General features: G+C 42.5%; 1 protein-coding gene across 1 annotated transcript in view; it reads right to left on the bottom strand.

The window, feature by feature from the left end:
- The window catches only part of STK4 (serine/threonine kinase 4), a gene marked incomplete at its 5' end in the record, with an annotated part of 43,451 nt that overhangs the window by 945 nt on the left and 14,645 nt on the right, over positions 1-27,861 (bottom strand). Inside the window, one exon of the mRNA XM_014307514.1 lies at positions 21,494-21,651. Coding sequence (XP_014162989.1) covers positions 21,494-21,651 — 158 coding nt within the window. The remainder of the gene's footprint in view (positions 1-21,493; positions 21,652-27,861) is intronic.

The following is a 27,861-nucleotide window of genomic DNA, read 5'->3' as shown; positions in this document are numbered from 1 at the left end:
TTTTTGTTTAATTGGCTATCTTTTGCTTTGTGGCAATTTGCTAAGAACTGGCACAGGAAAGTTTTGCTCTGTGATTACAGATTCCAAGTGTGGCCTGGGACAGTCTCGATTGTCCACAGACACAGCCTTTATGTAATGTTATAATATTATAACTGGTGCAAAAGACAGGATTTTAGTAGAATGTTAAAAATACGGACCCTGGAAGTGCTTCAGATGTTTACTTAAGCACCAGTCCTTTCCCCATCCACGACCAAGTGATCACAGGAGAGACTGTTTTACAGGCACTCCAGCAGGACAGAAATGACTGTGCAGCACCTGCTATCACTAAGCACCTGCTGTGGATGCTAAGAATATGCAAAATAATGTGGGTTCTTTCTTCTGCACAAAAAACTGTCAATTTTTTTTGTTGTTTTCAACAAATGTCATAATTAAGTGACTTATCTTTATTTTCCTGCAAGTGGGGCTGTCCTAGTTCAGCTGTTAATTAATCAGCTGTCATGATTTTTCTTCAAGCCATTTCTGAACCAAAACATGAAGTGAAATGTTTGCTGCCTACTATAAGGCAACAAATGAATGTTTAATGGCAGTTTGCATCACTCCTTAAAACTAAAATATGGAACTCCTTATGCCTTTTCCTGAGTGGAAGAGATACCAGTCCCTAAATCACAAAGTCACCTGCTGCTTAATTTCTCACAATGTCTTTTGAAGTTCTTTAGCATATTCTGCTAAAGAACTTCATATTCTGCTGTTTCAAGATCACAAATCCATTTTAATAATCCAGGCACACATTGGAACAACCTTTCTGCCCAGGGTATACAGTATTTCAGCCTTTCCAATCAGGCAACTGTTCATTAGAAAGACAAAGCACTTCCTCCACAAAGATATATATTATTTATACACATTAATGCAACTTTAACAGGCAGCAGTTTAAGTTGATGCATGGCACCAGTTGCCTTTTCACACTAATTTATTAAGGAGCAGGTAATTATTCAACATTCCACTTCCTCACAGTCTAGGGAATTGAAAAGTCAAATAAAAATGCAAACCAGAAGAAAATATTAATACAAGTACTGAATACATATACTAAGCAGCTACACCTCTCCCAGTGCTGGACTGCTTAAAGAGAGTGTTGGAACAAATCTAAACCACCTTGCTCAAGGTGTAAGCCAACTGTTAGATGTGAGAAATTGCCTTAGGGCTGCAATCTTCCAGAGATGCCCTTTGAGCCTTCTCTGCCATCCTCCTGAAGTGCCTGGGTGCTGCTCAGAGCCAGAAACGAAGTGCCTGAGCTGGCAGAGCAGATGTGCAGTGATGGGCTCTCCAGAACACGTGGCTGTAAGAAAACACTGCCCTACAGCTGTCCTTGAGCAGGATGGAGCATCAGGGACATCCTCCAGTGACACACCAAGCCTTCCTGCAAAGTGCAAGAGCTGCTTGCCAAGAGACACAACAGCTTTGACAATTCCTGGGACTGTGTTTGCCAGGACAGATGGCTGAACAGTGTGGAAGATGCTGGAGCACAGCTAAGTCTGGAGTGGGCAAAGCCCACAGATTTATGTGAATATGAGCCAACTGGAAGTGGGTTACCTGCATGATGCAGAGCACAGTGGAGCTTACAGAGCTGATCACGGGTTAAACATGACAGGGAGGCTGGGGGAAGGGAGGGATGGGTGTAGGAGCGTCGGGAGGTAGGACGGTGGGGATGAATGGAGACAAGAGATCTCTGCAGCCAGGTCTGGAACTTGGGGTTTATTGCAAAGGGCCTGGGTGCAGGGCCCTGCTGGGAGCTGCCAGCCACAGCTCAGAGCAGGTCTGAGAGAAGAGAGGGGGAGAGAGGATGAGAGGGCAACAGAGTAGAGGGTAAGAGCATAAAAGGGTAAGAGAGTAAAAGGAGCGAGGTTCCCGTTACAATACATCTCCTTCTGTGCTGAATATTCTAATTCTCACTAACCAATCTAGTACAATATACAAATCCTACAGCATTTACACACAGCCTATAAGAATCATTAAATCACCATACTGTGTTGCATTTTAAACTCTAAAAACTCCTCTTTGGACCCCTTCTGCCGAGCTAGTAGGGTCTGCTCTGACCCTTGGACCTGTCTGCAAGCAGAGGGTATTGTTTCATCAAAAGGGGATTACCTTCAGCCAGCCACACCATTGTTTTCCAGTTGTTCAGTAACTCAGGTATCTCAAAGCTTGCTTTCATTTCAATCTCGCTTATAGTTTCTATATTCTCAAAGTCTTTTGCCAGACAATCATATTTATAAGGCCTTCCTGTTTCATCTTCCCCAACAGGGAGGCAAGTCCATGTGCCCAGGAACCTGGGAGCACAGGAACACCCTGTCAGTGAACATGAACAACTCATGGTTTTCATCTGGAACAATGGCACACTACTCCTGGAAGGGGTGGAGAAGCCAAAGGGCAGCACTGGTGCAAGGTGCAGGAGGTGACTGCTCAGCCCAGATGAGCTGATGGGAGACTGGCAGGTCCCCAGTTAGAGCCACGAGAGCCACCCAGAGCAGGGGACACCCAGCCCTCTGCTCCCACTGTGACAGCAAGAGCCTGGGGACCTGGCCTGGGCAATCACTCAGCCTGTCCTTCCACTCAACACACACATCTTCAGAAGGTAAAAAAAAACCCAACAAACTGCTCAAAATGTGATGGCCTCCATTTCACTTTGCTGCCTGGCATTGCACTGTAAGGCAATGGCACAGAAATGAAGTTTTAGACTCCAGTGTATCTGTTTCTGCACTCCTGGGACAATGACATTATTCTCTTAGAGAAACGCCAGGAGCAAAATAAGACAAGAAGGACAAGGACAGCATCTCATGACAGACGGTTACTCAGGGTAAAGTCTCAGCACTGAGCAGCTGCAATTAGAGCTGGTTTTAGCCACGGGCTCAGTCCCATTCCTCTCCTCACTTCTCAGCATTTCCTCTGCTCTAAGAAGTCTAACTGTCTCTGTAAAAGCTATCTATTTTTGTCCATGCTGATCAAATACCTAAGACAAACTTCTAAAGGAAGGAATCTCATTTCAAATGTAAAGCTGGATAAAAAAATACTTGTTCTAAGGTTGGCCAAACAAATCTATCAAAATTGTGAGGAGGCAGCACATGAAACTCTTCCAGCAAGCCTGTATGTTGAGAAAGCTAATTTTTAACCGTTTGATTAACAGTTGTATTTTTACTTGAGCTTTTGAGAATGATCTTAACTCTGTAAAAATGCCCAGCTGAAGACATATGTCAGAGGTGGAAGTGCTCATCTGAAAGCCTCTCACCCACAGCTGTTGGATGCTGCTTGTTTTCTTCAGACACCACTGACAGCAACATCTTGTTTTAACATGCTGATGATTTCTACTGTATAATTCAGAAGGACATACATAATTATATCCTTTGGAAGGACATAACCTACAGCCTTTTCATGCCTACGCAGTAGTGATGGACAAATCAGGAACAGATCATTTTAAGTACAATTTCTTCCTCAAGGAGAAGGTTTGTAAGCTATTCATGACATTCCTTTGTCAGCATTTCTGACAGATTTGCAGACAACTACCCCACTGAATAATGTTGAACTCAGCAAACTGCTTCTGAGTTGCAGTTCTTTCAAATCAGCACTTTAAAAACAGGGGGGAAAAAACCCCCACTTGTATTTCCTACAGTCAGGTAAAGTATCACAGCAACATGATATTCTACTGAATGTAAATGAGCCTAAGCAGCAAAAGGAGAATACGTATAAGCTCTCTGCAGACACAGCCACAGGTCTGGCATTCAAGGGCACCATGGTCTGAACTTTATACCTCTGCTGTTCTGACCCAAGCAAGACACAGTCCAAAACCCTGCCACCATGCCAGATTTCTGTTTCACATAAAACAAACAAAAAAATCTGTTGTAAAACACAAAGCCTAGAGGATTAACTCAGCCTCTGCCCCATCCCCACGAAAACCAAACAAAACCACCAAATGGTGAAAACTTTTTGAATTAGAAGCTGATGCAAATAATTTATCCCAGTCCTTTTCGTACCCACAGCCCTCACAGCAAGGAGCAGCCGTGCTGGTTTGCTACAGCAAGGTTTGTAGCTTGCCCAGTTTGGGGCTTGGCACATCCTCTGGTCCCTCAAGAGTCCCTGAGCAGCACAAGGTCAGCACTGCCTGGGCCAGCCTGCACTACTGACATCAATGCAGCTGTCCAGTGACCCCTGAGCCACTCCAGCCATCATTCTTATCTGCTCCTCTGGCAAAACCACTGCCAGCCAATCTCCCTGCTGCAGGAATTATAAGCATCAAGCAGAAATGAGCTGTTTCCCAGCAGCTTTCACACATTTCTCTCCCAACAAAGAGTTTTGGCCAAGCTCGAGTTCACTGACTGCACAGGAATCGAAAAAATATTATCTTGGGGCAAGTGGAAAACATGTTCCTCCTGAAACTGTCTTTTTACTCACTGACACTGAATTTGACCCCTGCATTAAGCACAAAGCCTTTTCTTTGCATGTTTGCAAGGTTTCAAGCTACCTGGGCTTTGCTTTTAAATGCTGTCTTTGAAATCCTGAGGCTTGTGGCAAACAGGAACCCTCCATCCCCCGGGTGGATGCAGCTTTTTTACCATCATTTTTCAAATGTGCAGATAGACCCTGACTTCTGGAACTAAAATTGGAGTATCTATGACACTGGTGAGATGAAGTTACTTTCCTCCTGCTGGAAGCATTTGAACAGTTTTTCAGAATGAGAATATTTTCAAGCCTTGGTACTACAACCAAGCCTACAAATAAAATTGGGAAGTTGTTCTCTCCTTCCTTAGCCCTCTAGACATATTCCTCTGCCATCATTCCTGTGAGTTTGAACACTTGTCTTCTACATGCCCAGGGTGTTTTCCAAGTTTCCTCCCACTGTTACCCAGAGCCTGTGGCTTTTTAGAAAGAAAACACCCAGCTGTAGCAATTGCTCTGCCTGCCTTTCACCCAGAGATTCCAGGTGGCATTTACTGCTCAACATGACTTGATGTCAAACTTTTAAGTTTTATATAGCCTTTAGAAAAACTAGCTTTGGCAATTATCACTTCATAAGGGGCAGTGGGAGTTCGAAGACTAAAATACAGAAGTAATAAAATTGCAGCTTCCCACGCTACACAGGGAAATAAATTCTTAGTAGAAAAGATACAAGCTAGATGGGAGCCAAGGAAAAACAAATTAATTGTCTATTTAGCACAGCTTTTATTGTTATAGTTTCCCTTTAAGCCTAGTTTTATGCTGCAATCTAACAGTTCTTGACTGCATACCCAGTGATCAAAGCCCCCCATAGAACTCATCAATCCCATCAGCAGGGTGCACAACCCATCAATTTTTTTGTGTGTATTTAGACAGGCAAACTCTAAGCATGGCTTGAGAAGGGGTTTTACCCAAATCAAGTTACCCAAGCTATGCTAAACATTAAATGCCAAACGGGAATTTGCTGTTAGAGATAATGCAAAGCATTACCACAGTAATACAGTAGCAAGTCTGCTTTGGAAAAACAAAACCAGAACCAACTGGGACTGCAATGGTGTGGAAGCCCCTCAGGGGAGGCTGTCGATGATCACACAGCAAAAGTGGCTACATATGAGACAAGTATAAAACAATTCCTAAAAATTCAATTAAATGCTCAGGTGTCCTTTAGGAAGAGAGGCTCTTCACAGAAGAGAATAATTAAACTCTTCACTTGACCTTGGCCATCACCAAGGCTATCAAGATGTTTCCCCGCTGATAAAACCAAGGGCACACTGACACTTCCTTCTCCACAACCCTGCAGATCAGTTTGATGTGAATCCACCTCAACTCCTGAACTCTTCTGCTATCACCTCCTCGAGCAGAGTTTTATTTCTGGGAGGAGCTCTCCGATCAGATGCCACTTGCCGTGGCTGTTTGCAGCAGCCACCTTGGGACAGAGCTCAGGCTGCAGCTGCAGGACAGCAGGGGTGCTACAGACAGCATGAGCCAGAGAGGGGTGGCAGAACCCAGGGATTCATCAGGGGGAGCTCTGACAAGTGCAAGAGCTGAGATTATCCTGGAATTAGCTTCCTGTAACTGGAAAGACTGGTTAAACAAGGTATCCATTAAATGCTCACATCAAATATACTCTGAGGACACAGATTACTCAAAAGTACTATGCACTTTTTTTAAACCAGAAAAAAAAAAGTCCTCAATTTCTCCAGCCAAAATTAAATTGTAGTAAGGTAATTTCTCAGGCTCAGCAGTGCTCCAGATTTTAGATCTTGAAGATGGTGATATAAATTGGTGTTGGAATAGCATGCCATTTTTTTCCCATAGCATTTTTCCTGAAATGCTGCCTCAATATCACTTGGCATACTTTCAATCACTGCTCTAAAAATTAAGTGCCTCGTTCTCGTTTACGTTTCCAGCATGAGAAAGCCTTGATGTAATGTATGAGCAGGCATTAACTATTTATTCACTTTAAGTTGTCAAATGCAAAGGACACAAGGACCTACTGGCATTTTCTGACCATTTCTCCTCATCCATCAGGTCCCTACAACTTCACAGATCTGTCAAGCAGCCACGCTACGGAGGGGCTGCAGTAAATCAGAACGAGCCCTTGTGCCTACACAGGCACTAATTATCTTGCTTTTCCTCCCTTTTAGCATCAGCATGTCAGTGAAGTTTCTCACTGTTATGAAAGCAGTGGATGAAATGCACTCATTGTGGGATTTCATGCAACATTAAAAATACAGATATTAATCTTTCAAAAGATTTGAAAAATAAGTCTCAGCAGCACAAGCTTCTGCTTTTAAAGCACCTTAATTATTTAGGCAATATACTGGCAAAACACATCATGGGCTGCAGCATCCAGCACCAGCCAAAAGAGCACTGCAGCTACAACGGCCCAAAGATGGAGAGATCACAGCAGGAGCTGTGATCAGTGCACATCTGGAGACTCTTCTCAGGCCTCCTCACCTGAGCAGCAGGTGGCTTTCCACAAAAAAACATCACTTTCAGTGAGATCATAGGTGACCCAGAGGTCAAGTCAGCTTCAGCCAGTTAAATATTTAACTGCAATCACAGCATCACTTTTGTGGAAGAAAAGATGGACACTACCACACTCTCAGCTTTTGATCCCCAGCTGAACTGGGAAATCTCAACAGAGAGTTGTATCAGAGGAGACCCAGGGGCTCTCAAGAGAAGCGTTTGGGATGGCTCTACCTCACTTGCATGGATGTGGAGCTACTGAAAGTGAAGCACCTTATTCTTATGGATGCCAATAAGGATTCCAGTTAATTTTCCATGTAGCTCCGCTTACTTGATTAACATAAAGGTTCATGACACCAGACCATGGTATCTGTATTACCCCTCAGAATTCCTGAGGGCCATGTGTGCCATCCTTCTCCTTGCCAGACACACTGGGAAGAGCATGTCTGAACTGGAACTGCCTCTGCAGGAATGACAGCTGCCAAGACCTCTCTCCCCAGCCCGGCAGCCTGAGCAAGGCTTCTCCCAAGCAGGCACAGGATCCCAGCTCCAGGGGCAGCTGCCCCTCTGCTCCAGCACTGCTCCACTGCTGGGGTCTCACCAGGGCCTGCTGAGGCCACTGTTTGCTACTCCACTATACCTTATTTCAGGCTACAGTTATCCCCAGAATGTTTGATCCTGCTGGTTCAGCAATTTCTCAATCCCACCTTGAGCAGCCCATTCCTGTGGCTGCTCTGGAAGAGACACACACGCCCTGGGCACACAGGGGCTCCTCACCAGCTCAGAGGCACCTCTGCCTTCCCACCCTCCCAGCACTTTGGACACTTTCCCCTATTCCTTGAAAGCCTTTAGGAACCAGAGAGCAGCTTTGCTGTTGGCAAGTGTCCCTATTGCAAGGCAATGTGTATTCTATTTGCCATCTGTTAGAGGTGTGGCAGTTATCTTCTGTTCATTGGGCAGTCTTCCTTATCTCTTCAATAAACCAATCCTCCCTCCAGGAGATCTCTTCTGTTCATGGGCCATTAATTATTAATTATCTTCTGTTCATGGGCCAGTGAGTGTCCCTGCATGGCTGACCAAATTCCATCATCCCACTGGGAGATGCTCTGCCCAGGGGAGGAGCCAAGCATTCCTACCTGGATACAATCTGAGATTTTGGGATGCCAGCACAGCTTCTTCTCTGGATTTCCCAGAGGAACAGCAGCTGCCTCTTCCACTGGATCTTCAGAGGAAGACTGCATCCTTCTACAGGATCCCTGCTCCAGCAGAACCACCCCTGACACTGCAGGAGGGCTGCAGCCACAATTGCAATGGGACTGCTGCCAACGCCCTGACCCACAGGGTGTCAGGTTGGGTTCTGACTCTGGCAGTGTTGGTTTAGTTTACTGCATGGTTAATTTTATTTTTTTATTTTCTTCCCTAATAAAGAACTGTTATTCCTAGGAAAAAAAAAAAGGGAGCAGGAATAAGAGAGTCCCTTAATTTCAAATTTATAACAATTTGGAGGGAGGGGGTTTACATTTTCCATTTCAGGGGAGGCTCCTGCCTTCCTTAGCACACACCTGTCTTTCCAAACCGAGATAGCAAGGTATCAGGAAATTCTCAATTCCAGAGGATCACAGCAAACATCCTGTTCCCCCTGGCTACCCTGACAGAACTGTGGAAACTCCACAACCTGGACCAGCAGCACTGGCATCCCTGGGCTGCTCCCAGCCAAGAACTGCACTTCACTCATCCCTGCCCTAATCCTTACAAGGCTCAGGGAAGTTTTGGAAGCCCAACCATAGAATTCTGCAAGCTGTTACACCCTCAGCATTGTCCTGAAGTATTAAGGAAGAAAACCCATCCAAAGGTCTACTTGCAGATATGAGTGCTGAGTGATCATTAAAAAAATAAAGCTTTTTTTAAAAAAGAGCAATTCATTTTAATCTTCTAAGCTCCAAGATTAAATTTCCTATTTTAGCCTTAGTGTCAATTATGAGTGTGAATAGCCCCACTGACTTCCAAAATCATCCCAAGTCCTGTGCACACTTAGTGTAAACAAAGGAAATGACAAATGGTCATGGCAGTGTTATTCTGCAGTACTGAACTTCAAGAAGTCCAAACTTTGAAACCCTTTAGCAGTTTGGAAAGTGGATGACTAATCCTATAACCACAAAGACAAGTTATCTCACTGCTATTCTTTTTTCAGTAACTGAATTACAAACCAAGCTAAAAGGTCAGCCTGTAAGTAAAAAAACGAGCACCGTTTGCTTTTAAAAAGCACTTGCTTGCCAGAGGTTTGATTAAATAAAAACAGCAGGGTTTTTTTCCTTCTCTAAGTGATTATGATTTAATTTTCTTAAGTAAGACTACAAAAATACCTCTGAACATGCTAAAATAAATCATGTCATTAGGCCATGAGGATCTGGCTAGCTGCACAACTCAGCTATAAATTACAGAGCTGACCAACGTGGGCTTTTTCTCCTTTTTTTTTTTTTTTTTAAGAAGAGCAATCTGTCAGAAAATGCTGATTCCTTTAAATCAAACAAAAATTTTTTACAAATCAAAAAATTCTTTATAAATTCAGAAAAACTGGAATCCTTATTGGCATTCATAACAATAAGGGGCTTCACTTGAACAAAGCTCTTCTAGGAAGGGTACATATGTCCATAAAGGAGCTCCCTCCAATTCCAGGTACCCTTCACCCCTCTCTCCCTTGTCCTAAGGGCCCTATTTGCTGAAAGATTAACAATTAATTTCTTCATTCAGGATCACCTATCCTGAAGAAGTAAGAATACCTGAACTCAGAGTGATTAATTCATACAATATTTCTCAGTATGAAATACAAATGTAACTGAAATAGTAACCAATTAATTAACACTAAATCAGTACTTGAATACAGCCTTTATTAATGATGTGGAGTAAGAAGCATCATTAACATATCTGAAGACTTCATACACTCAAATCTGCAAGGAAGATTTTTAAGCCTTTTCACTTTTAAGTGAAGGCTTAAAACACACAGTTCCAATTTCAAAGGCTTCAGACTACATCATCCATGGCAAGCAGCCATTACCAGCTTTAAATAACTTGGGCCTACTTATCTTAAGAGTATTAAACTTTATTCAACAAACATTTTTAAGTCTTAGTCTCCCATTTTAGTTCCAGCTCCAGGAGAGCTGCTGAAAGGGGTTTGCTTTCAGGAAGACTCCACATTGTCTACCCAAAAGTGAGGCTTATTAAAAAACCCTGGTTGAATGCTGCTCTGCCTCCCCTGTTTCACTCGGGAAAGGAGGAAACAGTTGCAACTTGAAGGCAAAGAAGACAGGAAGGAAAATGATATCCTTTTCTGAGGGAAGACTGAATTACTGAGATTTCCAAGCCATTCTTGAAAAATAAATAGCTACATGTCCATGCAGTTGTCTTTAAAACTAGGGGCATGTGTTTAAGAGGCAAATATTTTTGGGACAGTCCCCAAGTGAACCATCTCCACAAAACCTGTCTTGAATTAACCTGCACAATTCACTATGAAAGGTTTCCCCAGTTGTTCACTTTTACTTGTGTATACATTTATAACAATCCTGCATGACGGCAGGACACAAAACAAGAAGGAATTAAACACTTCATTCCTAAATAATATTCCTTGTATCAGTCTATGTGTATTAAGCTGCTCTTTCTCCCTCTTCCTGAAGGTGAAAGCTTTGATTATGAATCATAAAATGGTTTGGCTGGGAAGGGACCTTACAGCCCATCCAGTGCCACCCCTGCCATGGGCAGGGACACCTTCCACTGTCCCAGGGAGCTCCAAGCCCTGTCCAGCCTGGCCTTGGGCACTGCCAGGGATCCAGGGGCAGCCCCAGCTGCTCTGGGCACCCTGTGCCAGGGCCTGCCCACCCTCCCAGGGAAGGATTTCACCCCAGTATCTGATCGAAGGCCCCCCAAGGTTACACACACACACACACACACACACCAGCGTGTGGCAATAAGCAATGCCTCGATGTTCCTGCAGGTTTTAAAGCGACACAAGAGAGGCTGCACAAGGTCAAATGCACCAGGTCCAGCAGTCAGAACTGAGGGAACTTTGCTCCTCTCACAGTTCATCATTTCAGGCACTTTTCCAGATGAGAACCTGCCCACTGGAAAGTGCTCACAGAGGCCTGATGAGGCTTCATCCCCTGACTTTTCCAGATGGTCCAGACTCCATCCCCCAAAGGCAACCCAGAGCAGCTATAACAGGCTCTCCATGCAAAGAGTCTCCAAAAGGAGCCCTTTTTGGTACAGATGAGAAAAACCTGGGCAAGCTTGTCTTTTTAAGCTACATTACCCTTTGCAAACATTTGCACTGACAGATGAGCTGGAAGAAGATTTCAGAAGCATTTCAAATAGATCTTGTTTCAGCAGCAGTGTTCTTTCTTTAAGGGAGATGCTGCGCCAAGAACACATCCAGCCCTGAAAACAGATCTCAAGGCATAACAAGGCTCAAACAGGTTTTCTAAAGAATTCAGTGTGGTCAGAGAGCATTTTTCCAGCATCACACCTTCAGCTACCAACTCCTCTCCCCTTTCTCCCAAAGCAGAAATGCATGCTGCAGCCTGACCTTAACCATGAAGCAGCAGTGGAACAAACCCAATAATCACAGAGCCAGGACGAAATTCTTTTAGTTACTTAGCTCATCTGCAAAACTTTCAGTCAATGTCTTAGCAGATTAAATCTGCAGCAGGCAAGGGGCCTCCAAGATAGTCCAGGATGTTGAATTTACAAGTCTGAGTACTCTGATACGAAGTCGATTTCAGGTTACATTATTTCAGTCTCCATTAAGGGCTATGACCTAAGCAACAAACTACAGCAACTCATTTTACTTCCCACTCACTGCAGGTTTCATCTAAAAGCCCCATGTCACAGAAGGCCTGCTATATACAAAAATATAGCAAAAAATGAAAATTTGACAGCAAGTTGTGGCAGTAAGTGCTTTGCAATCAATGTCAGTTTGCACCAAAATGAAAGCAGGTGGTGAGCAATGACCCTGTTACCAAATGGGAGAGAGCAGGAATTCTATTGTCTTCCCCAGCAGAGACAAGAGTCATGTCTCTGAAGTACCTTTTTCAATTTTAAATATTGCTAACAAAATTTTAAAACAAATGTGGCGTATTCTTCTTTTGTTGTTGTTGTTGCTATAAAGGGAATTTGGAAAGGTTTATCAAACCTACGTACACAGAACTCGCTGTGAATCACATTGGCCACAAATCCAATGAGGTTTGCAGTGAGGTTCAGAGTGTCTTCCTCATGCAAATGGTACAGAACATTCAAGACTACTTAAACAATAAAAAGGAGAAGCAAGCTGCTCCTTGGCTTATTTTTAAAAAGATTGTTTGACTACAAGGTGACAGAATGAACCATTTGTCCTTAATAAAGATGTCACAAGTTAAAAGTATTTGCTGGGAAGAACATACTAAATATGCTGGAAAGGTAATGCTTAAAAGAGAAATAAACAATTAACAGAGCTTTAAAAATTCTTGGCAGATGGCTGAAGAGAAAAAAAAAAAGGAAATCCATTCAAGGAATGTCAGTGTTATGAATCAAGACAGGTGACATTTAAAACCAATGAATAAAACATCAGGAAAACCTGTCTCTTTTTATAAATCATACTTCACAGTGGAACTACATCTAAGCAATACACTTCAAGATCCTCCTCAACAAGCAGGAGATACCATGGGGCTACAATTCAGGTTTGAAAGTTCATAATTGTCTATCCTGGACTGCCTCCTGTTGTCAGAAAAACAGTCCTTTTACTCCCGTTTGTTTCCCTCCCTCCCAACAAAAAAGGGAAAAAAAGCAGCCTTAATGCTCTCCCACAGAAAGAAATCTTTATTTTAGATCCAGCACAGCAGAAACAAGTACCTCAAGTTTTCTTGCTTCCCAACCAGGAACCTGCCCTAGTTCCACAGTGCCTGGACAGAGATATCAATCAGCCATCCCAGATCTGGCTTTATCTCTCAAACTGATGAATGCCCCAGCAAATAAGTTCACTTTATGTTCAAAGTAAGACTATTGGAAGAAGTCAGTGTCTGAGAAGTAATTTTTATTCCAGTCACCACTGGGAAAAAGGAGAGTTCATGATAGATGAAGGGAAGAAACACTTGGACAGAGAAATCCCTGAAGATTCACTCAAAGTGTTTGGTTTAGTCTTCGAAAAATGTTATTGAAAAATGCTCCACTTTAACCAAAGTTTTTTATTCTTCTACACAAAACTATATGTATTCAGATGAATTTTTTGAACAATCAATCTTGATTCATCACACAAGGGTCAGAGAAACTTCCTCTCTTAGACAATAAAGAATATAATCTAAGTTTCATAATAATTCAATAGAAGTCACAAGATTATTTGATTTTCAGTGATGCTGTTTAAATGACCTACAAATGTGCACACTCTAACACAGCTTTTTTTGCTGCTGTCCAAGCAGACAGACTTTCTGGTGTCTCAGTAACCAAATCAAATTACTCACTTGAGTAATTTGTCTGGGAAAAAGGAGAAACAGAAAGATTAGTGCAGAGGCCTGCATCTGACACCTTTACCAAGCTGCTTAGAAGGCAGAAGTAAAAAGAAGATAAACCTAAGAGGATCACAGGAAACGTCAGGAAACACTGTAAAATGATAAATTATAAAAAGTCACACACCAGCAGCTTTCCCATATAATGCAAGTATTCCTAGCATCTGCCTTAACCCTGCATCCTCAGCATGCCTTCCTCCTACTGCTAGCAAAGACCCAAAGACCAATTCCAACAAAATAAGAACCAATTATTCAGTCTGCCATCATTTTCAAAGCTGGCAACTGCACAGAAAATACTCTCAAGTTTTTAATCGATTGAACTTTTAAAAGGACAAAAGGTAGTAAAGCTATAAAGCATCAATATTAGATTGCTAACAAATGCTATCCAAATGGATGTTCAGAGAAACCAAAGCCGTTGGATGTTCCAGGTACTGGCAGACAACGAGCTGTTCACAAGACAAATGACACCTTCACAGACAGAATGCAATAAATTAGAGACTCTGGTCATTGTAAAGCAGCGTGTGTTTACTGTTATTGATAAGCAATAAATCACCTGCCCTCCAACAGTTCCTCCCCATAAATCACTTGCAGTGAAAGAAACAGATGGTTCCAGTGTGCAGCCATTCCTGAGCAGAGCTGGGAGAGGGGCTGGGCTCTGCTGAGCCACGGCCACGTTCGCTGCAGGTATTGCACAGGGGGCAGCAGCAGGAGCTGCAGTTCCTGCACTTGGGGTTCCACTGGGACTGTGGCTGGGTGGTGCCAGGCTGAGCAGCACCTGCTGCTCCAGAGGGCATCCTCACTGCACCTCCCTTGTCGGAGCTCAGCACATCCCTCTGGCTGTCCTGCATTGCCAGGACCCCTGCCAGGGGGCTCAGAGACCCTGGCACAGAGCCCAAAACACCTGTGGGTTTGATTATGGCCCATGGAGCAAATTACCAACCTTAGATGAAGATCTGCAAGCCACGACAGTTTAAGTAGAATGATAGTGAATTTATCACGGGGTGAAAAAGTAGATTTTGGGGGTTTTATAGAGCGGGGGTTCAGGGAGCAAGATGGAGGAACCTGGGCGTGTCCAGCCTTTCTCCTTCTTCTTCTTGGCCTCCATCTTCTGCTGGGATGTTGGCACTTTTAGACTGGTTCAGAGTAGAAGCTCACTGTCTAACACAGGTGATAGGTATTGGGAAGCAAGTGTAAATATCGTACAGGTAGTTTTTAGTACAAAAAGATAACACCAGTGTACCTCTGTGTGACCTGCTGGACAGACCTCAGCAGGCCAGAGAAAGAATTTTATAGATAAGAAACAATAAATGCCCTTGAGACTGAGAACTGAAGAGTTCTGACTCCTTCTTCCCACCAGGCTGGGAAGAGAGACTTTCAAACACATCTTGGGGTCACTGTGAGCAGCAGAGATCCTGAGACTCCCTGGCCTGGATTCCAGCCCAGTGCCATCCCCTGTGGCTGGGTCCTGCCTGCCTGGACCACACCTGACACACACAAGCAGGCTCTGACCTGCAGGCTGCTGTGTACCCTAAAATACAGACTAAAATACATATAAACAGTAACCACGGTCCTAGTGCCTGGGCAGCCTTGCTCTGAAAGAATTCAGCTTTCTATACACTTCGATTTCTTGCTGTCACACCAATACCTAACTTGTCTAACCAGATTCACATTCCCATTTTCACTGCAAACAAACAGCCTCTTATTCAGGCTAAACAAGCTGAAGACACCATCAGACCAACACACTTCCCTTTTTTGCTGGTAAAGATACCAAAAGTGGGTTTACTTATTTATTTATTTAAAAAATCTGGTTCCAATGTAACGTTTTGAACTACTAAGTAAAAGCACAGAAATGAGGATGTGAATAATAACAGAATATCCCATGTGACATCACCATAATCAATCACTGTCTCCAGTAAACAGAAAATTTTATTTTTCTTTACTACTTCAAGAAAAATAATTATATCTTCACTCAGGGAAGAGGAAGGTTTGCTTTTATGCACATTATACTTGTAAAAAAAGAAAAATCTAAGCAGTAGCTGTAAAAAAGCCCTGGCCAGAAGCTGCTTACAGACAGAGAAAATATCAGTTTCCTATCAAATAATTATAAATGGACATACAGTTATTCAGCTATTTGAAGGAGAGTGCAGTTGTGATACCAACTCCTGCAATTTAAGATCTCCAAAAGAGGCTATTATACTTTTAGAAATTGGACTTAATTAAATTTTAAGACTTTCCTTGATGCTTTGCTTCAACCACTTGTCAGACCACTGGTTTGGTGAGCCAGCATCCAACTCCTACAGCTTCCAGCTCCAAGGAGCCCTCTGGGCAGCACTCAGGGTAAGAAAACAGAACCAGAGGTCAGTGTGACGGTGTTCACAGGGGTCTGAGGATGAGGGAAGAGATGAGGATCTGACTCCATGTTTCAGAATGCTTGATTTATTATTTTATGATATATATTGTATTTATACTAAAAGAATAGAAGAAAGGATTTCATCAATAGGCTAGCTAAGAATAGAGAAAAAAATTAATAACAAAGGCTTGTGTCTCAGACAGAGAATCCGGGCCAGCTGACTGTGATTGGCCATTAATTAGAAACAACTCTATGACACCAATCACAGATCCACCTGTTGCATTCCACAGCAGCAGATAATCATTGTTTACATTTTGTTCCTGAGGCCTCTCAGCTTCTCAGGAGAAAAAATCCTAAGGAAAGGATTTTTCATAAAATGTGTCAGTGACAGGCCAGAGTAAGTGGTGTACAGACACTTCTGAAATGAAGATGTCTCATTTCAACACTGGTCTGTTTTAAGGAGCACGTTCCACAGGGAAGTCACACATGGACAGCAAATTGTGGCCTGAGACTTTGGAAGCAGCAGGTGAAACAACTGGGAAGGGATCAGTAGGTGGGGAAGGGCTGGGTGAGATCCCACAGCTCCTGCAATCACTGAAGCTCCTTCTCTGACAGGCAGGCTGTGCAGACCAGAACTGTTTCTTGTACCTGGGGGCTCTGCCTGTGCAGCCCTGGTAGAAGTGGCAGCTGATGAGCTCTTGAATTCTTCCTCCCAATTAGAGGCAATTAACACCTCCTGCTCACCCTTCTTTATTTCACCCCGGAAAGATTTCCTAAGCCACAGCTCTGCTGTTTGCAGGACAGCCCTCCCCAGCAGCAAACAGATGACACTGTGCGCTGAGAAGTGATGCAGGCTGCTTTGGAATGCAGGGAAATCACAGCAATCTGTCCTGTCCAAAGGGATTCCCATCAGCAGCCAGGGAGACAATGCTCAGAAGGAGCTAAAGGGATGAGCCAGCCCACAGAATGGCACTCCCAGCATGGACACAGAGCTGAAACAAACACAGGTTCACTCCCAGCAGGCTGCAGGGTGGTGGCACTGTGACCAAAGGCCATGGCAATTGTCACCTTCCACAGAAATCTGACAAACTGTCCATGTCTACTGCTTCCACTTCTGCAAAGTCTGACATCCTCCAAGGTATATTGTGGTATTTTCTGGCTCCCCTGGATGAAGGAGGAATTGAGAATCTGACTCCATGTTCTTAGAAGGCTAATTTGTGTTATGTTGTGTTATGTTGTGTTATGTTGTGTTATGTTGTGTTATGTTGTGTTATGTTATATTATATCTATACTAAACAATAGAGAAAGGATACTACAGAAGGCTTAACAAGAATGATAACGAAAACTCGTGACTCCTTCCAGAGTTCTGACACAGCTGGACTGTGATTGGTCATTAAGTGTAAAACAATTAAAAGTAAAAACAATTCACATGTTGGATAACCAATCTCCAAACCACATTCCAAAGCAGCAGAACACAGGAGAAGCAAATCAGATAATTATTGTTCTCATTTTTCTCTGAGGCTTCTCAGCTTCCCAGGAGAAGAAATCCTGGCAAAGGGAATTTTCAGAAAATATGACAGCAACAGTATATGTTAGTTTTCTTTTCCTAAATACAGAAGCTCTGCTCCAGAGTGTTTCTGCTTCAATGAGAGGACCTGTGAATGTAGATCCTCTCCATTAAGCCAAGGAGAGAAGGATGGACCCATATCAGGGCTGCTGAAAATTGCAGGAATGGGAACAGGTCTGACTCACCAAGACCTTGCAGATGCAAGCAAATCAAGGTTTTCCCAAAAGAAGCAGCACGCTTCTTAGGAAAAAGACATAAACATTGATTCTGGTTGTTATCTTCCTGCCCAGCAGGATGGAGATTGCCAGAGCAGAAAAGCAGGAGTACCTGCAGGGGAATGGCACTGCCTGCCTTCAACAGCCCAGCTCCGTCCTGCTGCTCTGCAGGGCAGCACAGAGCAGCTGCAGACCAGGACAGTGTCTGCACCAATTCAGCTCTCAACAGGCACCTCACAAGGCAAGGAATGGCTGGCAGATCCACAGGTGCTGGAATCAAAGAAAGCCTTGGAGCAAACCGCTCCAATTCCATCAAGACTTGATGTCCTGCAGCACTCTTGCCCTAATCTCTGTCAGAAGTTCACGTCCTACTTGACTTCACATCCAAAACAAGCCCCCAGCATAGCAAAAATTCACTGATAAATGAAAAAAATATGACTTAGAATTACAGCAAAACCTAAGCTCAACACTACAGGTATTTTAAAAAACCCACAGCCACATCATGATGGCAAAATTTGGGACTGACTGGGGCCCAAGTGCCACTGATTTTTGCCTGTGGAACCACACTCATGGAATAAAATTGAAAAGGTTTCAATGTTGTCAAAGCTCCCACAAGCCAGGAGTGGCTGGCACCTGCTAATTTGCTAACAAAACAGGCTTTCAATAAAAGGATTACTGATGTAATACCAAACATTCATGACTGGCTGATCCACAAATATGTGCTACAATGGGTTTGGCAACACTGAGGGCCTTTCAAGCAGGGCCAGAATAAAAACAAACGATTCTACTTTAACCACAAGTGATATTAGAATACTGACGTGCTCAGAGCAGTTAAAAGGCTTTTAAAATAGGAATAAGTAAAGGATTTGTTGTGTCTAAGGGCAGGAAACACTACACAGCTAATTTTCCTATATGTTACAGTACTACAGAAAGATTAAAGTGAAAAAATGTAGGACATTGTCTAAACAAATCTTCTAGCATTATTAAGTCTGTGCAACAGCATGTGACTAATGTTCACTGGCAAAATCAAATGCAACAACAAAAATTCTGAGATCTGATTATGGCAATTAGGAATTATCCATACAATGCAGCCTGCCTATTATCAGCCTACCCCTGCAGCAATCTCTGCTAGAGTTTGCTATGTTCTTCCTAAAAGCAAGAATTTTTGCCCATAATTAGTATTTTTCTCCCCACGTTAAATAAATCATAACGTTGTTGAAAATATTGTTCACAGTCAAACATGGCTTAAAAGACCCTTGTTCAAACATGAGAGGGGATAAACACTAACAGCATCAAGCACTGACTAATCATTTAATAACAACTTCCACCTCAGAAATCCAAGGCTGGAAATACTTTTCTGGAAATACTCTGGATTAATGCCATCTCTGACCACAACCACAACACTGCCAAGCATCACAGTTAGGAGGAATTTAGGAGTTCATCACCTTTCAGAAGAGGATCTCTGGGTTTTCAGCTCTGCAGTGGATGGGGTTGACTCAATCTAACCCTCATCTAATGTGACATTGCCATTGTGATATAAATAGTGTCTTATTTGCCTGCTTCAGAACAGCAGTGTTAGTCAAGAAAAGGTCAAATGGTTTTGCCACAGGCAAAAAAAGAGTAAAAATCTTTTGTAATTTAATATTGCTTTTTTTTGGTTTTGTTTTGGAAGACAGGAGACTCCAGGTGCTAGTCACACAGGAGGGAGAGGAATACAGAAAAGGAGAGAAGGCAAATTTATCTAGTCTGCAGTAGCAGAAAGCAATAATATTTCAATCATTTCTTAAGGCCCAGAGGAACAAAGATTTACCTGGCATCTCACTGATCTCCTCTCTACTTGGAATGCTGCAAACTGTAGAAAAAGGCTGCTCAAACCTGCCTGCTTTGGCAATGCAGAAATTATAGCTGCAGGCAGGTCTAGGACAGAGATACTGGATACAACTGATTAATGCCTTTTTTCTTATTCCACAGTGCTTATTACATTGATGCTTTCAATTAATAAATCATTAATAAGCATGACTTTTAGCCACAGATAGTCATCAAATCAATCAATTTTCAGCCAAATGGGAAAAATCCATGATTTTAAGTCTTTGACTACATTATACAACGTGAGCTTGTACTAACCCTCAGATAAGGGCAATAAAAACACCCACGTTATTTATTAAGGCTGCTTTCAAGCAATTTTCTCATCCTACAGGAAAAAAAGTAGCTCTGTTCCAAAATTTATATGCAAGGCAGGCTGGTACATTCATACACAACTGAACTAGAGAAACACACAGAGCTGGGAAGTGAAATTTCTACAAATTCCTTCACAAAGGTGACCCAAAGGCCAATTTATTGCTCACTTTTATTGCTTCCAGGACAGTGGGAATCTGTGCACATGGAAATACTGCAGTACTAATGGAAATCAGTAAACAGGGTCACACATGTCACAGGAGTTGCTTTTCATGTTCTGGAAATATTTGTGGGTCCTGCTTGCTGGAAAGGCAGAGAGCTTTGCTTGTGTTGCCTGTGCTGGCTGGGTGTTCCCTGCACCTACAGCTCCCAGGGCAGAGCATCCCACTCAGAGGAAATACACTGCTAAACTTGTTATCAACCCAATGAGAAAGTAAAATAATCACAGCAAATTTCCCCCTGGGCCATCCCCTGCAGACTACAAAAGACTCCGAAGATCCTCTGAAGCAGCCCTTGTCTCCTGGGAAATGCCACTCATTAAAAAACAATTGTTTATCATTCAATTAAGGTACAGCATGAGGTGAATGAGATAAATGAAGCATCTGACTCGACTGGAATCGTGTGTCGGGCCCAAGCCCTGTGAGACACAGGCAGCTTGAGGGTTATTTTGCACAAAACATATTTATGCAGTGGCTTTATGCCTTGAGACCAAAGATAACAAAGACAAGAGTGCAAAGGGCTACGAGGGAGGAAATGTAGGAGGTCCCCTCAGCTATTCTTTGCAGCCTGAGCAAGAAAATAAGAAAAGCAGGAGCAAAGACAACAAAATAACAGCAGTAAACCTACACAACCTACAGAAAGAGAAAGAAAAGCTCCAGCTGTTATTCCAGCCTTGAAGGGAGGCATCTCCTCGAGTTGTGAACAGCAGAGGGAATTTGCTTTGCACAGTTTGGGGGGGTGAATATCACCAGCTACTGCCAGAGTGACAGCTTGAACCACAGGCAGGCACTGAAAGGGCAAAAAGTGCTCACAGTGAAAGATCACTGCAGAAAACTGAGGGGGGAGCAATGCCCAGTATCTTCTGGCTTTCTGAAATCAAACATGAAATTTTACATCCTCACACACACACACACACAAAAACTGAAATAAAATTTATGAATAATAGGTCTTTCTTTGAACTTCTGAAAAGTTCCTGAAACTTCTGAGCACATCAGCCTTAGGAAGGAAGGATGAAAATAAGGATTTGAAAGGAGAAATGAAGACAAGCTTGATGTTTGTATAATAAAACAAAATCCAATGCCAAAGCTTGAGAAAAACAAGGAAATGTAATAGTTCTAACACTGTTCTTTGTCAAACACTAGACACTGAGGATTTGCATTTTCCAACTGCCATCTGAAATTATTTTTTTTAAATTTTAAATGCATAATGGGGAAGTAAAGCAAGACAGCTTATACCTTCATGTCCTCAGGCTTTTTTGTTCCTTTGTTTGCTTTTAAACAAGGAACGTTTACAGATAATGACTGGCTGTGATTACTGAGAAATACATAAAGAAAACCAGTTTTTCAAAATGCCCCATCCAAATGCATTAGCAATTAGAACCTCCTCAAGTTACCATTAGTCTGTCAAAACAAGAAATAATCTCATGGCAGCTGACTAAAATTCTTCAAGATTGTCACATTGATTGAATTTCAAAGTATAGACTTACAAATTCGTAGTCTCCATCCTGTGGTACTTTCCAATCAGATGAATTTTTTGTCTGGCCAGAAACATTCTTCCCAAAGCTATTGATTTGATTCTCCTTCTCTTTCTGTTCAAAGTATTCAAGGAATGATGGTCTGGCTGGCTGCATTGTTTCATCCCTCCCTGGAAATATAAAAAATAAGAAGAAAATAGTTGTTTTGAAAAATACAATTTTGGTTATACAGCCCTACATCATACCCAGAAGTGATTTTATTTTTTGAGCACACACTAAATCACACAGTACTGCTAAAGCACTTGCTAAAATACTATTTTTCAGCAGCTTTTCCATCATAAAACTGACGGCAGAGAGAGAAAAGTGGAGGAGAGCTGAAAGTGAAGCACAGAAGTGATTACAGTGCTGGAGGCCTTGGCCTCTAGACCTGCAATCCATCCCTGCCAGAACACTCCAGGTAACCAGCTCCATGCCCTGAATGCCAGAACTGAACAGCTGCTGGCCAGACAGGCTGGGCTCCTCCATCCCAGCCAGGATGCACTGCAAAAGAAGCAAGCTTCAAAATAAACAGTGCTGTTTTACAAGAAACTCACCTTTGCATTTGTGAACAGAACAGGACAAAAATGAGGCTTTCAAAGACCACAAACACCTTATAAATACCACAAAATTTGCCTTGGGTAGAAGCAGTCAACTTTTCTATATCGTTTGGGTGGAAAGGCTTATCCAGTTTTCAAAATTTGGTTTTTTTTCTTTTTATAAATAGTCAGTAGGTGTTCAAGTTTACTGCCCTAGTTTTCTTTTTGTAAATTAGCTCTTCTGAACCAACTTTCTTAGTGGAAGAAATACTTAGACTCAAACAAGCCAGATATACAGATTAATCATTCAATTCTAGGCTGTAATTAAGAAACTTGGGGTAATAAGAAATAGGAGGGTGGCTTCATCTGTAGGGTGATGACAGCACAATAAGGAAGGAAGTGATGAAATCTGAGGGGATGGAAATGCTAATTCCCAACACAGACAGCAACAAAAAAAGCCAAAACAGGAAGAAAACATGAAATTTAACTTCACAGCAAGTCAAGGTTACAAGGCTTCCAGCATCTCCAAGGGAAGATTTCTTCATTAGTGCAACCAGTCCAGCCCCAGATGCTGCCCAGGCTGTGCACACTTAAACTGGGCTGTCCTGAGTTTCAGCGCAGCTAATTCCTAAAGAGCCTCAGTCCAAACTAAGAGGCAGCAAATGTGCTTTGACAGGGCTGCAGCACAGGACCACGAGAGCTGCAGGCACAGCTGAAGGCTGCTCACAGCTCAGCGCCACCGCCCTGCTCCTGGTGATGAAATCCCCAAAACCTGCGAGCAGCACGGAAGCAAGCACTGTAACCCACTGAATGCTTCTGTTCTGTAACACAAGGTTCTCTAGAATAAGTTACTCATACTTGAAACATATGTTTTAGGTGATGCAGAAACCATAATTTTCAGAAAGCGAGATCAGGGATCGGAGTTTGCAGAAAATGGCATCAGAACAGCCTAAAGTCTGGAGTGCAGAAATAAGTTCAGTGCTGAATGCCATACGTTTGAAATAAATATAATCTGTCAGGCAGGCAACCAACCAAGAGTTTAGAGCTTCAAACAGGCACACAGGGGATGTCCTGTGATGGGTTGGCAAGGTCTGTGTAATGCAGAGACTCTCCCACAAGAGTCTGTACAGAAGGCAGGCTGTCACAAAACAGTCCTCTCTAAGGACATTCAGCAGAGCTTTCCTCTTGAAAAAATATTAGCTGCTCTGGAAACTCATTAAGATTTAATCACAGAATATTATTCTTGCATATAAAATTGCCACCCAGTGATCCAGAACTTCTCTGGCAGACTGTGTCTGAACCTCAGAGAAGTGGATGAAGTCCTTGGTCAGCTACAAGATACTCTAGGAAATTATTTGTCTATAGACATGTTAAATACGGAACAAATTTCTACAAAGTATGAAAAATCTTGGCAGGATATTTGGGTTATGATACTGAGAGAAGTGTGGTTCTGCACAGCCCTAAATGTCACGATGCATTTTGAAAAAGCCCTGCATCGTTCTGCCTCTCCAGGGCCAGCTAAAAGCTCAAGCATGAACTGAAGTGCTGATACTTCTGCACCATGACAATTGGAGCAAAGACAAATTATTATACCCCTGGCAGTAGTTCCCCTTTTTTAAAAAACAAAACTAAAAAACTCATCATACATAATTAGATCAAGAAAGACACCTTCAGACCAGCAGCGTGAAGGTCAGGCAGAGAACACGTCTGCAAAGTGGAGAACAGCTTTGCTGTTGGGAATAATTACTGAAATACAATCACAATCCAATTACTGCTGAGTGATAAAACATTTATTTAGAATGAAGTAAACACACCCCTTGTACCCTACTGCAGCTCAGCCTGCTTGAAGCAGGAGGTAAGTTATTATGGACAATCATGGCAATGTTTAACACCAACTAATTTTGTAGAAAGAGAAGAATTCATAACTAGTCAGGCTAATCTATACGCAGCTCACTGACAGCCAGCCTGGGTCTCAATAATTCAGACTTCCTAGGGGGAGAAAAAGAGAAAATCTAAATCATGTTTGTATTCTGTTTTGAAGACTACTTTTTGCAGCAGAAGAGACTGTGAAAGCAAATGTTTCACTGCAGTGACATTGGCTTATTCAGTTCTTGTCTATTTACTTTCTAAAAAACTATTCACTCAAAACAGAGCTTAATTCAGGGTGTCAGTTAAAATAACCATGGCTCATTTCCTCACATCTTGTGTTTTACCAAGAACTGCTGCACTTGCACTGGGCAGAAGAGATTTGCAGAGTCCCACCTCTCCGGTGTGCCCAGGTCCCACTGGAGGGCATCCCTTCCCTCCAGTATGCCAACCGCACCACACAGCTCAGGGCTATCAGTGACAAAAGGAAGAAGAGGGAAAATTATGGACCTATAGAAGACTTTCTTGCTGCCCTCGATGTCCCTGGCCATACTTAATTCTATCAGGGTTTCAGCTTTCCTAACCTGATCCCTGGCTGCTCAGACAATTTCTGTGAATTTCTCCCATGCTACCTGTCCTTGCTTTTACCCTCTGTAGGCTTCCTTTTTGTGACTGAGTTTGTCCAGGAGATCCTTGTTCATCCATGCAGTCCTCATGGCATTTTTGCCTGACTTTCCCATTGTCAGGATGCATTGCTACTGAGCTTGGAGGAAGTTAGCCTTGGATATTTGAACCAGCTTTTTGGGCCCCTTTTCCTTCCATGACTTTATCCCATGATCCTCTACCAAGCTTAGTCCTGAAGAAGCCAAAATCTGCTCTCCTGAAGTGCAGGGCAATGAACTTTCTGTGAGATCTCCCAGTGAGAGGATGAGGGGAAATGAACTGCTGCAAAGGGTAACTTGGCTGAACAAAAGGAAGGAAGTTTCACAGCAAGGATGGTTGTGCAACAGAATGGGACTGGAGTGACTTTCAAGGCCTCAAGCAACCAGATTTGACTTTGTACTTGTCCCATTCCAGGGACAATTGCACACAGGGAATCAGCATGATGAGCACCAGAGCTCCCTGCCCACCCAAGTGCTTTTGTGGCACATGCTCCTCATACCCATCATCAGACACCTCTCACCCTGCAGCCACCTTAGGCCTTGCAGACACAAGCAACATTTAGTCACCAATTTAAATACATTTAGTCACCAATTTAAGTACATTTAGTCATCAATTTTAGTACATTTCCACACATCAACACATTACACTGCATCTTAGTGCTGCTTTGTTTTTTAACTGATATGAAGCAGAGATTGCTAACTGACAAAAAAATGGGGGGGAAAAGAGATGGCAATATAAAAGGAGAAATAGCTGTGATGCAAATCTAAGATATCTGAAATTTTAGTTGCTGCTATGATCTCTGTAGGGGTGTGGATGCAGCAAGAGGGACAGAAATGCTCCTGGAGACAGAAAGACGTTACACCAAATCAATTATCATCCCAGCACAACTGAACTTCTTTTCGTCAATCTTAGCACTTAGCATCAGTGTCATCTTTCCAAAGATGACCTGCTATTAATTCAACACAAGAGTCACACCACTATATCTTTAAAATTTTGATAACAGGCAGCCAAAGACCAAAATCGATCCCTGCTATTTGCAGAAGCAGATGCTGCTGAAAGATGACACCGCACCAAACGTGTCTGTGCCAAAAAGCATTTAACTTCCTAATTTTATAGGGTTAGGCTAAAATATGAACATTTGACAGAAAGTGAGATCACAACTGTGGTGGAAAAAAGCCTTTTATGAGAAGGTCACCCCGTGGTGACAAGAAAGGCTTCACTGTTGCATCTATTTTGAAATCTAAAGAGTTGCTTCTAAGGATGAGCCATGAGAGCTCCCTGGAGCCATTAAAGGTCTATCATTTAGATATGCAGTCATCTTTTAGGAGCTATATTAATTACACAAATGGAACACCACAGCTCTGCTGGGGCTGGTCCAAGTGACTGCAGAATTGCAGGTTCAGAGTGGCTGTGCAGAGCAGGGAGGGCTGCTCAGAGCTCAGCCTGCATTCTGTGAAGAGCAGAAGCCCTCCATGGAAGACTCACAGGTGTGGGCTGGTTTCAAAGCCATGCTTAAAAAGTATAAAAACATCAGTACTATTGTGTCTGAGAACAGAAAAAGGTGTGAAACTAGTGGGTCCAAAGGTAGACAATGCTCTAAGTTGTGCACAACAAATATCCCTATAAATTTCCATTACTGTGCTGTCCTTCAGCACTGGAAGCAACGTCCAACTGCATGTGGCAGTGTGCAGGCTGGTACAGTCCCTCTCCAAGCACAAACAGCCCAAACACAACTGACAGGTACAGGCAGGGCTCTGCAAGAAGCCAGCACCTGGATCCTCTCCTCTGCCAGGCTACAGCAAGGGCAACTTGTAAAGAAAAAACTGAACAACAGTCCACTCCCTTCCAAAAATGTCACCTGTCTGAATAGTTGAGGGAATGAAATAGGTCAGTCTTAGAGGCTGGCTGCAGCATACAAACCACCTCACATGAAGCAAAAGATGACAAAGAAGGTGTGGAGAGCCTCCAAGTCATTTGCATTTCCATATGATGCTGCAGAGAAAGCAGAATGATAAAGAAGAAACAGCCCAGTCAATCAAACCAGCAAGAGATTTACTTTTCATACCCAGCAGTAAAGAATATCCATGGAACCAGATCGCTTGCTATCATCTAGCCCCAGAAATCAAAAGACTAATTTCGTTGATTTTGCCAAATTAGCTCTCACAATTGAAAATTTTCAGAAGCTTACGAGCTTCAAAGGATGCTTTCAAAAAGAAAGGGAGATTTACAAAGGCCTTCTGTCTATCTGAACAAGCTTGCTGAGCAATGAAACTAAAATTTCTGCTTTTCTCTAAAATTATTCTTCTCTACTCAAACTTGACATCAGAAGAATCCTTGGTTTATTATTCTTTCCTCTTGAAAGGGATTGCTAAGGTCTACCTGGGGTGAATATTCTGGAGTTACAAAGCTTGTCATGAGAGGGAGAGTAAGACAGCCTCAGGTACACATTTTGTGTGCATTTTACTCAAGGCAGTTTATATAGTTAATACTTAAATACCTATTCTTGAAGTCATAATGATTGGATTTCCTCCCTATACCACAAAAATTGGAGCTGTAGTTATGGCTGGGCACAGTCAGGAGATAATGCTACAAATTGATTTACAATGAAGCTGACATAAATCAGAAACAATTAAGTGATCAACTAAGTGATTTCTAACTAAGCGATTAGTGATTTCCAACTAAGACATGATCCTTGGTACATGTATGTGCATTTGTCAAAAATTCAGAGGCTGCAACCTCTACTGAGCCTTAGTCCTCACTAGTCTCAGTAAGCTGCTGCTTTATATTCAATTATGTAACTTTAAGACTGAAAATACATACTTAGGATGCACAAAAAAGTGCCTGATGGTCATGTGTAAGCAACACTTCATTAATATTAAATTTCAAATGGAACTGCAGTTTTCTTTGCTTTGGGCTATTTTTTAGAGATCACAGATGAACTTTAGCAGCTGGACAGCATAATTTGTACAGTCTGAAGAGGACTGAGTCATTTTAAGCAGCACAGCAGAGAGATGTCAAATTATTCAACCAGAGCAAAAATTGCTCCATCGTTAATAAGTTCATCCCATGGCAAGAGGAGTTGAAATTTCCTCACATTAAAAGCAGAACACGTAACACTTTTTATCTCTTTATGAGGACAAGTCTCTCCATAATTATGGCCTATCTCAAATTAAATCAAACCAAAACACTCCCAACAGCTTCTGCTATTAATAAGAAACTCCTAAATGAACATAAAAATCAACCTATGAATGAATAAGGTGTGAAAGACATCTAAGG

This window comes from Geospiza fortis, unplaced genomic scaffold, assembly GCF_000277835.1.
Source record: "Geospiza fortis unplaced genomic scaffold, GeoFor_1.0 scaffold188, whole genome shotgun sequence".
In the NCBI taxonomy this organism is placed as follows: domain Eukaryota; kingdom Metazoa; phylum Chordata; class Aves; order Passeriformes; family Thraupidae; genus Geospiza; species Geospiza fortis.
Note: the sequence above shows the minus strand (reverse complement) of the source record. Positions and strands in the feature narration are given on the sequence as shown.